Source organism: Cyclopterus lumpus, chromosome 21 (assembly GCF_009769545.1).
Source record: "Cyclopterus lumpus isolate fCycLum1 chromosome 21, fCycLum1.pri, whole genome shotgun sequence".
NCBI lineage: Eukaryota > Metazoa > Chordata > Actinopteri > Perciformes > Cyclopteridae > Cyclopterus > Cyclopterus lumpus.
In genome coordinates, this window is record NC_046986.1 from 450,001 (window position 1) to 463,229 (window position 13,229).

General features: G+C 44.8%; 1 protein-coding gene across 4 annotated transcripts in view; it reads right to left on the reverse strand.

The window, feature by feature from the left end:
• LOC117750860 (interleukin-1 receptor-like 2) overlaps window positions 1–12,478 on the reverse strand; it is a 20,321-nt gene extending 7,843 nt beyond the window's left edge. The window contains exons 1-8 of one of the 4 annotated variants that reach the window (XM_034562273.1): window positions 12,272–12,478; window positions 11,217–11,518; window positions 6,623–6,855; window positions 6,205–6,373; window positions 5,903–6,077; window positions 5,759–5,830; window positions 5,245–5,371; window positions 1,751–1,890 (exon numbers count right to left, since the gene is read on the reverse strand). In XM_034562273.1, coding sequence (XP_034418164.1) covers window positions 1,751–1,890; window positions 5,245–5,371; window positions 5,759–5,830; window positions 5,903–6,077; window positions 6,205–6,373; window positions 6,623–6,657 — 718 coding nt within the window. In that variant the 5' untranslated portion in view covers window positions 6,658–6,855; window positions 11,217–11,518; window positions 12,272–12,478. Of the gene's footprint in view, window positions 1–1,750; window positions 1,891–5,244; window positions 5,372–5,758; window positions 5,831–5,902; window positions 6,078–6,204; window positions 6,374–6,622; window positions 6,906–11,216; window positions 11,519–12,271 lie in introns of all 4 variants that reach the window. The other 3 variants (XM_034562272.1, XM_034562270.1, XM_034562269.1) reach the window with 3 other exon arrangements.
• Between the last annotated feature and the right edge of the window lie 751 nt (window positions 12,479–13,229).

The window sequence follows — 13,229 nt, forward strand, 5'->3', positions numbered from 1 at the left end:
CACTGTACCACACTGTACAACAATGTACCACAATGTACCACACTGTAGAACAATGTACCACACTGTACAACAATGTACCACACTGTACAACAATGTAGAACAATGTACAACAATGTACCACACTGTACAACAATGTACCACACTGTACAACATTGTACCACAATGTACAACACTGTACAACAATGTACCACAATATACCACACTGTACAACAATGTACCACACTGTACCACAATGTACCACACTGTACAACAATGTACCACAATGTACCACACTGTAGAACAATGTACCACACTGTACAACAATGTACCACAATGTACAACAATGTACCACACTGTACAACATTGTACCACACTGTACAACATTGTACCACAATGTACAACAATTTACCACAATGTACAACAATGTACCACACTGTAGAACAATGTACCACACTGTACAACAATGTACCGCACTGTACAACAATGTACCACACTGTACCACAATTTACCACACTGTAGAACAACAATGTACCACACTGTACAACAATGTACCACAATTTACCACACTGTAGAACAACAATGTACCACACTATACCATAATGTACCACAATGTACTACACTATACAACAATGTACCACACTGTACAACAATGTACCACACTGTACAACAATGTACCACACAGTACAACAATGCACCACACTGTAGAACAACAATGTACCACACTATACAACAATGTACCACACTATACCATAATGTAGAACAATGTACCACAATGTACAACAATGTACCACACTATACCATAATGTAGAACAATGTACCACAATGTACAACAATGTACCACAATGTACAACAATTTACCACAATGTACAACAATGTACAACACTGTACCACACTGTAGAACATCAATGTACCACACTGTACAACAATGTAAGGCTCTGCATACAGTCTGTGAGACAGTCAATGTGGTGTTCAATGTAGGCTCCAGAAGGTCTGTAATAATTGATTCCTTGAGGGCAGAATGGAAGGCGCTCGTACAGGAAGTCGTCATCACGTCATCAGAACTCTCTCCCTATGAAACATTAATATCACTAATATCACTTCATCAATGAGGAAGGGAGGGGCCACTTCCTTCAGGGGGCGTGGCCAGTTTATCCAGCTAGACTGAATGAGCCTGGAGCAGGTTCACATTGTTGGATGTGTTGCTATGGTGATTTTGACAAACTTGCTTCGAGGAACCGAAAACCCTGATGTGTGATGACTGAATAAAACACTACCACTATTTGGTTTATTTGTAACTGAACTACAAGACAAATGTAGTTTGGGGAAAAAAAACATTGCACATAAAAATAGACTAATGCATCTGCGAGACGAAAATAAAATGGGCAAAGAATAATTTTTTGAATTTACTTTTTTTTTTTAAACCTGGTAAAACCGGGAGCAAAAACAATTTGGCAGTTTTTTAAAAAGCATTCATATTTTCTTACAGGTGAGCTTTTTATTTACATAAGCACCTTGTGGTTAAAGTGCATGGAGAAAACACGAGTCCCATTTAGAACCTGGGACAGCCTCTTGTGGCCAAGATGTGTATTACAACAAACATAAACATTAAAACACATTTGTTTAACAGGGTAAATTAATTTAAAGGAGCATTACAAGATTAACCATGTGTTCTTAAATCATAATCCCTGGAATTATTGTCTTCGATATTTCCTACACATTAGTGTGACGTTTATTAGAAGAAGAACAAGAAGAAGAAGAGGATCAGAAATACCTTCTTGAAGCCACACAACGCCGACATTGAATCCCGCTGAGTTGGAGACGCAGCAGGAGATCGGGACATTCAGGAACTGACGGAGGACTTTGGAGATGGACAGAGTGGAGCGGCCGTACACCCGGCCTCTTTTGAAAGAACTAGAAGGGACAGGAGCAGGCAATCCATCAATCAATCCATCAATCAATCCGTCAATCCATCCGTCAATCCATCCGTCAATCCATCCATCAATCAATCAAGAAAAACTGAACATACTGTATTCATGCTTTTTCTTCTTTCATTCTGCTTCGTTTAAAAGCTGCATTTAATATTAAAAAACATTTTTTTAATCTGTCCATAAAAATCCACCTTGTGTGAGTCGTAACGCCTCACAGGCCGAGTCTGCAGGAAGCAGAACAACTGACAGAACTGACAGGGAGCAGAACAACTGACAGAACTGACAGGGAGCAGAACAACTGACAGAACTGACAGGAAGCAGAACAACTGACAGAAAGCAGAAGAACTAACAGCAGAATAACTGACAGGAAGTACACAAACTGACAGGAGAACTGACAGGAAGTAGAAGAACTAACAGCAGAAGAACCGACAGGAAGCAGAAGAACTGACAGGAAGTAGAATAACTAACAGTAGAAGAACTGCCAGCAGAAGAACTGACAGGAAGCAGAAGAACTAACAGTAGAAGAACTGACAGGAAGTAGAATAACTAACAGTAGAAGAACTGCCAGCAGAAGAACTGACAGGAAGCAGAAGAACTAACAGTAGAAGAACTGACAGGAAGCAGAAGAACTGACAGGAAGTAGAATAACTGACAGTAGAAGAACTGACAGGAAGCAGAAGAACTGACAGGAAGTAGAATAACTGACAGTAGAAGAACTAACAGGATACAGAAGAACTGACAGGAAGTAGAAGAACTGAGAGTAGAAGAACTGACAGGAAGCAGAATAACTAACAGTAGAAGAACTGACAGCAGAAGAACTGGCAGGAAGCAGAAGAACTGACAGTAGAAGAACTGTCAGGAAGCAGAATAACTGACAGTAGAAGAACTGACAGGAAGCAGAATAACTGACAGGAGAAGAACTGACAGGAAGCAGAAGTACTGACAGTAGAAGAACTGACAGGAAGCAGAAGTACTGACAGTAGAAGAACTAACAGGAAACAGAAGAACTGACAGTAGAAGAACTGACAGGAAGCAGAATAACTGACAGGAAGTAGAAGAACTGACAGTAGAAGAACTAACAGGAAACAGAAGAACTGACAGGAAGTAGAAGAACTGAGAGTAGAAGAACTGACAGGAAGCAGAATAACTAACAGTAGAAGAACTGACAGCAGAAGAACTGGCAGGAAGCAGAAGAACTGACAGTAGAAGAACTGACAGGAAGCAGAATAATTGACAGTAGAAGAACTGACAGGAAGCAGAATAACTGACAGGAGAAGAACTGACAGGAAGCAGAAGTACTGACAGTAGAAGAACTGACAGGAAGCAGAAGTACTGACAGTAGAAGAACTAACAGGAAACAGAAGAACTGACAGTAGAAGAACTAACAGGAAACAGAAGAACTGACAGGAAGTAGAAGAACTGACAGTAGAAGAACTGACAGGAAGCAGAAGAACTGACAGTAGAAGAATTAACAGGAAACAGAAGAACTGACAGGAAGTAGAAGAACTGACAGTAGAAGAACTGACAGGAAACAGAAGAACTGACAGGAAGTAGAAGAACTGTCAGGAAGCAGAAGAACTGACAGTAGAAGAACTGACAGGAAGTAGAAGAACTGACAGTAGAAGAACTAACAGGAAACAGAAGAACTGACAGGAAGTAGAAGAACTGACAGTAGAAGAACTGACAAGCAGAAGAACTGACAGTAGAAGAACTGACAGGAAGTAGAATAACTGACAGTAGAAGAACTGACAGGAAGCAGAAGAACTGAGAGTAGAAGAACTGACAGGAAGCAGAAGAACTGACAGGAAGTAGAAGAACTAACAGTAGAAGAACGGACAGGAAGTAGAAGAACTGACAGTAGAAGAACTAATAGTAGAAGAACGGACAGGAAGCAGAATAACTAACAGTAGAAGAACTGACAGCAGAATAACTGACAGTAAGCAGAAGAACTGACAGGAGAAGAACTGACAGGAAGCAGAAGAACTAACAGTAGAAGAACTGACAGGAAGCCGAAGAACTGACAGGAAGTATAAGAACTGACAGAAAGCAGAAGAACTGACAGGAAGTAGAAGAACTGACAGTAGAAGAACTGACAGGAAGCAGAAGTACTGACAGTAGAATAACTGACAGGAAGCAGAAGTACTGACAGTAGAATAACTGACAGGAAGCAGAAGAACTGACAGTAGAAGAACTAACAGGAAACAGAAGAACTGACAGGAAGTAGAAGAACTGACAGTAGAAGAACTAACAGGAAACAGAAGAACTGACAGGAAGTAGAAGAACTGACAGTAGAAGAACTGACAGGAAGCAGAAGAACTGACAGTAGAAGAATTAACAGGAAACAGAAGAACTGACAGGAAGTAGAAGAACTGACAGTAGAAGAACTGACAGGAAGCAGAAGAACTGACAGGAAGTAGAAGAACTGACAGTAGAAGAACTGACAGGAAGCAGAAGTACTGACAGTAGAATAACTGACAGGAAGCAGAAGTACTGACAGTAGAATAACTGACAGGAAGCAGAAGAACTGACAGTAGAAGAACTAACAGGAAACAGAAGAACTGACAGGAAGTAGAAGAACTGACAGTAGAAGAACTGACAGGAAGTAGAAGAACTGACAGTAGAAGAACTAACAGGAAACAGAAGAACTGACAGGAAGTAGCAGAACTAATAGTAGAAGAACTGACAGGAAGCAGAAGAACTGAGAGTAGAAGAACTGACAGGAAGTAGAAGAACTGAGTAGAAGAACTGACAGGAAGTAGAAGAACTGACAGGAAGTAGCAGAACTAACAGTAGAAGAACGGACAGGAAGTAGAAGAACTGACAGTAGAAGAACTAATAGTAGAAGAACGGACAGGAAGCAGAATAACTAACAGTAGAAGAACTGACAGCAGAAGAACTGACAGTAAGCAGAAGAACTGACAGGAAGTAGCAGAACTAACAGGAGAAGAACTGACAGGAAGCAGAAGTACTGACAGTAGAAGTACTGACAGGAAGCAGAAGAACTGACAGTAGAAGAACTAACAGGAAACAGAAGAACTGACAGGAAGCAAAATAACTGACAGTAGAAGAACTAACAGGAAACAGAACTGACATGAAGTAGAAGAGCTGACAGTAGAAGAACTAACAGGAAACAGAAGAACTGACAGGAAGTAGAAGAACTGACAGTAGAAGAACGGACAGGAAGTAGAAGAACTGACAGGAAGCAGAATAACTGACAGTAGAATAACGGACAGGAAGTAGAAGAACTGACAGGAAGCAGAATAACTGACAGTAGAAGAACGGACAGGAAGCAGAAGAACTGACAGTAGAAGAACGGACAGAAAGCAGAAGAACGTACACATTCAAGGACACGGCCAGTTCCTGGTGTTCGTCCGTGTGCGTCTCGTTCACGGTCCAGTACATCAGAGTCTCGTCGTCGTCGCTGAAGCCGATGTAGGCGTAGCAGTGGAGCTCCGCCCTCGTCCCTGCAGTCATGGGGGGGAGGGGCAAAGCAGCGTCACTCCACACATCCTGGTTACTGTGGTCCATCAGTTACAGGAGTGAGTCCCCATAAACATGCATAAAGCACGTTGACCTGACGCCATTTAAAAAGGATTCTTATGTTCAGACTGAACACTTTTATGTCGAATGTTTCTTTTGTTCCTGCAGGTCGGGGTCGGGAGAGGCTGCACCACAAAGCTCTTCATGTGGGAGGGACACTTTGTTTATTTATTATTTATGCTTATACATTTAGGAGGCCTGAAGAGTTGAACACAGACAAAACATAGATCTTCACAACTGTTTGGATTTGATTTATTTTGATCCTCATTTCATTAAATTACAACACAGTTGAACAAAAGAGTGTTCCTTACCTTCTTCCACCACCACCACCTCCTGTTGAGGGTACACCACCTGAGGCTCTACAATGAGTGTAGTTGAGATGTCTGAAGAAACATAATCAGTGTAAGCAGAGAATAAGAATAACAACAACAATGATAAAAATAACAATAACACACCCTTGTCGACAGCCAGCCAGATGCTGCGAGCAGCGGTGTACATCCTGCCGTCCACGCTGACGTCCACCAGGCAGGTGTATTTCCCAGAATCCTCCTTTGAGGTGCCAGACAGCCTCAGGAAGCCGCTCTCAGACACTGAGGTGCGTTCCCCTGGCGGCTCCATCAGCTGGCAGTCCTCGTGTTACCAAAACAAATTAAAATCAGTTTAACAAACAATGATTCATGAATTATATATAAAATATTCATGTACTTTATCAGGCCTGCGTTGAAACGAGCACCCGGAGCTCACGCGGCCTGCGTACCTTCACCCATCGTATGTTCCTCGTGTGGTTCAGCTCCAGGATCTCTTTCTGTTTGCAGGACAGAAGCTCGGTGACTCCCACGGCGGCGGACTTCTTTTCAGGCGGGTCGGGACACTTTCCACCGGACACAGACACCCCGAACGTCACTGCCAGGGATCCGGTCTGGTCCCTGAAGAGGAGCCGGGAGACAACTGAGATTATCTAGATAAGGAATTACTAAACAATATGAGTCATTATCCATGGTATCGTTTTTCTTTTAATCCTAAAATAAAAAAAATTTAAAAGAATAATATTAGTTAAAAATAAACAAAAACTTTAAATTGTTCAATATTTTCAGTTCAATTAATTAATTAGGTCCGCTGACTAATCCTGAAATGAATATAACTGGCCTACAGGGGGAAGTGTACCAGAAGAATACCTTTTCTCACAGGTGTAGGCTCCAGCATGAGACATCTGCACAGGTAGAAACCACAGTAGCCCGTCCCTGACCTCCACCCCGGGGGGCAGGCTCGGGCCAAGCCCGCCCCCTCGGCTCCACGTCACGCTGGCGTGGGTGTCCACAAAGAGGCACTTGAGCAGGAAGAGGTGGCCGACGCTCACCTGGAAGGTGTCGTCTGGCTCCCCATTGGGGTCTGGGGCAGAGGAGGTCACCTGCTTGGTCAGCGCTAACAGCTTCAACATCGGGCCGTCAGTGTGACGCGCTGCAGGTGAGCAGCAGACAGGTGAGCAGTGGCACCTGGTCATCTCACAGCTAGACTACTGTAACTCCCTCCTTCAGGTCTACCTGCTAATGCCATTCGACCTCTACAGCTCATCCAGAATGCAGCTGCTCGACTGGTCTTCAACCTCCTAAATGTACCCACAATCCTCTGCTCCTCCGCGACCTTCACTGGTTACCAGGACATGGTCTAACCTAACTGAAGGCTCTGGCTCCCTTCCTACTTTTTAGGACTCTAGGAACCACAAGTAGCCCCGCATTTAGTGAGCGCAGCTCTCTAGTGGGGCAATATGGTACTACAAGCTCCTTAAGATATGATGGTGCATCACCAATCAAGGCTTTGTAGGTGAGGAGAAGAATTTTAAATGTGATTCTTGATTTTACAGGGAGCCAGTGCAGAGCAGCTAATACAGGAGTCATGTGATCTCTTTTCTTAGTTTTTGTGAGTACACGAGCTGCAGCATTCTGGATCAACTGGAGGGATTTAAGAGACTTATTAGAGCAGCCTGATAATAAGGAGTTGTAGTAATCTAGTCTGGAAGTAACAAAACGCGTGAACCAGCTTTTCTGCATCTTTTTGAGACAAGATGTGTTATGTGCAGCTCGAAACACAGGACCCAAACGCCGTCAACGATGGAAAAGCAACTTTATTGCTCAACAGGATCCAAAAACAGGATTCAAAACAGTCTCACACACAAGATCTTCCACGATCTAGACAAGACGAACCGACAAAGGGGAATGACATGAACAGGACTTAAATACAGAGGTCTGGTGCAGGTGATTGGACACAGGAGGAAACAATCAGGAAGAGGGCAGACAATCACAGGGACAGGAAGTGAAGAGAAACAGAGGACACGAGAGACAAGGACTTCAAAATAAAACAGGAAACACAACAACACTACAGATCCTGACATAACCCCCCTCTCAAGGGGCGGATTCCAGACGTCCCAACAAAGTCCCCCAGGGTGGGTGGAGGGGAGCCGGGACCAAAAGCCTGGCAGAAGAAGTTCAGGGGACGGGCCGGAGGACGACCACCAGGAGGACTGACCTGCTCCGGAGGACGGGCAGGAGGACGGCCACCAGGAGGACTGACCTGCTCCGGAGGACGGGCAGGAGGACGGCCACCAGGCACATAGACCTGCTCCGGGGGACGGGCAGAAGGGCGACCACCAGGCGAACAGACGGGCTCCGGGGGAACCCGGGAAACAGAAGCCGGAAGCGGCCAGGGTGGCGACCGAACACAGAGAACCTGAGTTGGCCGGGCCGGCAACGGGACAGGAGGAAACGGAGTCTGCCGGGGCGGCGACGTGACAAGGGGAGCCGGGGTCGGCCAGGGCGCCGACGGGACATGGGGAGCCGGGATCGCAGAAGGGCGACCACCAGGCGAACAGACGGGCTCCGGGGGAACCCCGGGAACAGAAGCCGGAAGCGGCCAGGGTGGCGACCAAACACAGAGAACCTGAGTCGGCCGGGGCGGCAACGGGACAGGAGGAAACGGAGTCTGCCGGGGCGCCGACGGGACACGGGGAGCTGGGGTCGGCCGGGGCGCCGACGGGACACGAGGAGCTGGGGTCGGCCGGGGCGCCGACGGGACACGAGGAGCTGGGGTCGGCCGGGGCGCCGACGGGACACGAGGAGCTGGGGTCGGCCGGGGCGCCGACGGGACACGAGGAGCTGGGATCGGCCGGGGCGCCGACGGGACACGAGGAGCTGGGATCGGCCGGGGCGCCGACGGGACACGAGGAGCTGGGATCGGCCGGGGCGCCGAAGGGACACGAGGAGCTGGGGTCGGCCGGGACGCCGACGGGACACGGGTAGCCGGGATCGGCCGGGGCGCCGACGGGACACGGGGAGCCGGGGCACCGACGGGACAGCATCCGCAGGAACCGCCGTGGACTGCGGCGCAGCGTCGGCAGGAACCGGCGTTGACTGTGGCGCAGCGTCGGCAGGAACCGGCGTTGACTGCGGCGCAGCGTTAGCAGGAACCGCCGTAGACTGCGGCCGAAGCAGGACCCTGTTTAACGCTTGGAGGGACTCCATCATGTCCCGGAAAGTGTCCTGGGACAAGGCAAAGGAAGCAAGGGCCGGCCGGCAGTCCGATAGGTCACAGGAAGTTGGGGTTGGCCGGAACACGGAGGCGGCAACAGGAACGGGCGAGGGCTGCAGCACGGAGGCGACTGCGGGAACCGGAGTAGTCTGCGGCACAGAGGCGGCAGCCGGAACCCTCCACCGACGCGGTCCGGAGGTTTGCGCCCCCCACTCCGGGGCTGGGCCTGGGTGACCTCTGCCCCTGGGGCTACGAGGCCCCCCATAAGCCAAACGGGTCCCGTTGAAGGGGTCTGGTGCCGAGACCCTAGGGGGGGTTGTAGTTCCCCTTCTGGAGGCTACGACGGCCCCCATAGGCCAAGCGGGTCCCTTCGAAGGGGTTTGGTGCCGAGACCCTATGGGGGTTGTAGTTCCCCTTCTGGAGGCTACGAGGACCCCCATAGGCCAAGCGGGTCCCTTCGAAGGGGTTGTAGGCTGGGTCCATCTTTGGTCGGTTCGTTCTGTTATGTGCGCAGCTACAGGACACTGGACCCAAACGCCGTCAACGATGGAAAAGCAACTTTATTGCTCAACAGGATCCAAAAACAGGATTCAAAACAGTCTCACACACAAGATCTTCCACGATCTAGACAAGACGAACCGACAAAGGGGAATGACATGAACAGGACTTAAATACAGAGGTCTGGTGCAGGTGATTAGACACAGGAGGAAACAATCAGGAAGAGGGCAGACAATCACAGGGACAGGAAGTGAAGAGAAACAGAGGACACGAGAGACAAGGACTTCAAAATAAAACAGGAAACACGACAACACTACAGATCCTGACAAGATGTGCCTGATTTTTGAAATGTTACGTAGATGATAAAATGCAGTTCTTGAGATTTGCTTAACGTGGGAGTTAAAGGACAAGTCTCGGTCAAAGATAACTAGAGATTCTTTACAGTGTGTCCATGTTTTTATGTCTTTAAGACATTCTTGAAGTGCCATGTAATGTAATGTAATGTAACAGAGTTGACTATTTCTCACTAAATAAAAGTGTTTATTTTACACTAATAATCAGCTGCAGCAACATATATTTATGTTAAAGCAGGTGTTCATAAAACTATTCTCATTCATGTACAGTCGGAAGGATCGGAAGAACCAACGCCGTTGTAGTAATCCTTTGCTCAAATATGCCATAAACCAGTCAAAACTACACCAAGAACACAGATCAGACACAGGAGAAGCCCTGTGATTCAGGAATGCAGGTGGAGAACAAACACACACACATCCTCTCAACGTGTGTGTGGTAGACTTGAGGTGAATCCTCCGACAGGAAGTCCGGTGATACCATGATGAGGTTGGTTGCTGTGTCTCTTTGTGTCTTGGCATCCAACCTCATTTACTGAGTCAGGTGCTTATGAAAGAAGCTCATAACACTCATATAGACCACCTGTATGTAATACCTCATGTGTTATCAGTTCTGGGTGATTCATTATTTAATTTGCAGTAAACTATTGAAGCCACCGATGTGTTCATAAAGTCACTCGCTCTTATTGCGTAACTTCCCACCGAGTGGACGGCTTCCTTTGCAACACCCTGTTGACTTCCTGCATGAGACTTCCTGTAGTCGAAAGGTGTGATTGTGAATGTTTGCCACCTTTGACTGTTTGTGTTGGATAGAAAGAACTGACGGACCTCACACACCTTGAACGGTTATAAACAGGTTATAAACCGGTTAAACCGGTTATAAACAGGTTATAAACCAGTTATAAACAGGTAATAAACCGGTTGTATACAGGTAAAAATCTGTTACAAAAAGGTTATTAACGGGTTATAAACCCGTTATAAACTGGTTATAAACTGGTTATAAACGGTAATAAACGGTTATAAACAGGTTATAAACGGTAATAAATGGTTATAAACAAGTAATACACGGGTAATAAACAGTTATAAACAGGTTATAAACCATTATAAACAAGTTATAAACAGGGAAAGCAGCGAAAGATCCCTGCACTGTGACTTTCTATTTATTATTTAATTACTCATAAATATGTGTAATTCGTTTATTTCCCCAACAGGGGTTCAAATGTTTTCTTTAACACACAGAAGCCAATTGTTAATGTTAATTCAATAATTATTATATCAATTAACAATTGTATAACATCTCCATGCCATAAAGTTCCAGTGTCTGGGTTTTAGGAATCATTTCTAGCAGCAGAAGCTTTTTAGAATAGAAGAAGAGTAGAAAAAGAATAAAAGTACTCACTGTGCGCCTCAGTGGAGGCGGCAGCCAGCTGCGCAGACAGCAGCGCAGACAGCAGCGCAGACAGCAGCAGGGTCCAGGCCGCCGCTGCCATGGTCCTTGTTGGGGGAAGACACGCGTCACATTTATGGGGTCAAGTGCCCCGTGAAGGTTCTCCGCCCTCGGGCTCTCTTTGTTGGAACATGTCCTGACATCTCTTGAACCCACACGCTCCCAGTAAAGGGAAGTGAGAGGAAGGCGGGGCCCCAACACTCCCAGTAGAGTCACAGGAAGTTCCACGGATGTTTTTCTCCTGAATAAAGGTCCTGTTAAAGACGTCTTTTATTTTACTTTCCAGATTCTCTAATAATATTTCCCAAATTCTGTGGGGAGAGTTTTTATTTTTCCATTTAAATGTGTCTGGATTCTTTGTTTTAAAATTCAGTCAATTCATATACACATTGTGTATATATATATATATATATATATATATATATATATATATATATATATATATATATATATACACACACATACAACACACACAACATAGTTGGCACCCTTTCGTTAAAGAAAGGAAAACCCACAATAGTGACTACAATAACTTGAAACTGACAAAAGTATTAATAAATTAAAATGTACTTAAAATTAACTGATGAAAATCAGCCATTGCTTTTGAATTGTGGTTCAACAAAAATACTTTTAAGTCAAAGAAATGATGGTACCAATAACTTAATATTTACAACCTGTTCAATCATCGAGAGTTACAGAAACCGCTTGATTACTTTTAAAAAGTATTTTGTTAAACCACAATTCAAAAGCAATGTCTGATTTTTATTAGTTACATTTTCAGGACATTTATTATTACTTTTGTCAGTTTTAAGTTTTCTTTCTTTAACAGAAGGGTATCATATATATATATATATGTATGTATATATATATGTATATATATATATATACACATATATATATATGTATATACATATATGTATATATATACATATATATATACACATATATATATATATAGATGCTGATACCACAGAAACATGGAGTGTATATTAATATATTTAACTCACTAGTCAGGGTGCTGAGGCTCAAAGCAGCAGCTTGTGAAGTGAACTCCTCTTCTGAAGTCCTCTGATGTTCCTCTGAAGTCCTCTGATGTTCCTCTGATGTTCCTCTGATGTTCCCCTCATGTTCCTCTGATGTTCCTCTGGTGTTCCCCTCATGTTCCTCTGATGTTCCTCTGGTGTTCCCCTCATGTTCCTCTGGTGTTCCCCTGATGTTCCTCTGATGTTCCCCTCATGTTCCTCTGATGTTCCCCTCATGTTCCTCATGACCAGAAAGTCCCTCTGGTCGTGTGCCCCGTGATGATGACCCAGTACTTGTGAATGTAGGCCAGCAGACCTCACCGCTTCAGAGGAAAGTGACGATTGTGCCAGTTTCTTTCTAGAAGACATTCTGCAATCTTCACAACATGTTGACACTTTGAAGACACAACTCTTCTAATGTGCTTCTTCCTGAAAACAGCTTATGACTTATGACCTTTCAACATGAACATCTCTCCATGTCTGACATTATATTTAACCTTTGCAGTGATCATCAAGTCTAAACCTCAATGACAGCAGATCCCATGTTGAGAAATGATGCGTTCAGGGGCCGTCAAACACTTTACAACTTTTATTCAGAGCATCCTTTTCATATCCACGTGTTGTCTCGGTTCATGGTTTCGGCGTTATGGAACATGGACAAACATATAACAAAAGTCTTTGAAAGATGGTTTCCATGTTGTGAAAACAACTGGATCCACATGTTTGTAAACAAAAGAAAAAGAGTTATCAAAATCCTTTATGTGAGGAAACCAACAACTTAAACATTACACTGGTTGTATTAAACTGGTTTATCTTTACAATGGTTCCATGTATTGGTCCATTCCATCAAGAAGATAAGAACATTATATAATATATAACAACTTATTAAACTGGTTTATCTTTACACTGATTCAGAAGAACATTTTAACACTTTGTGTTGCCT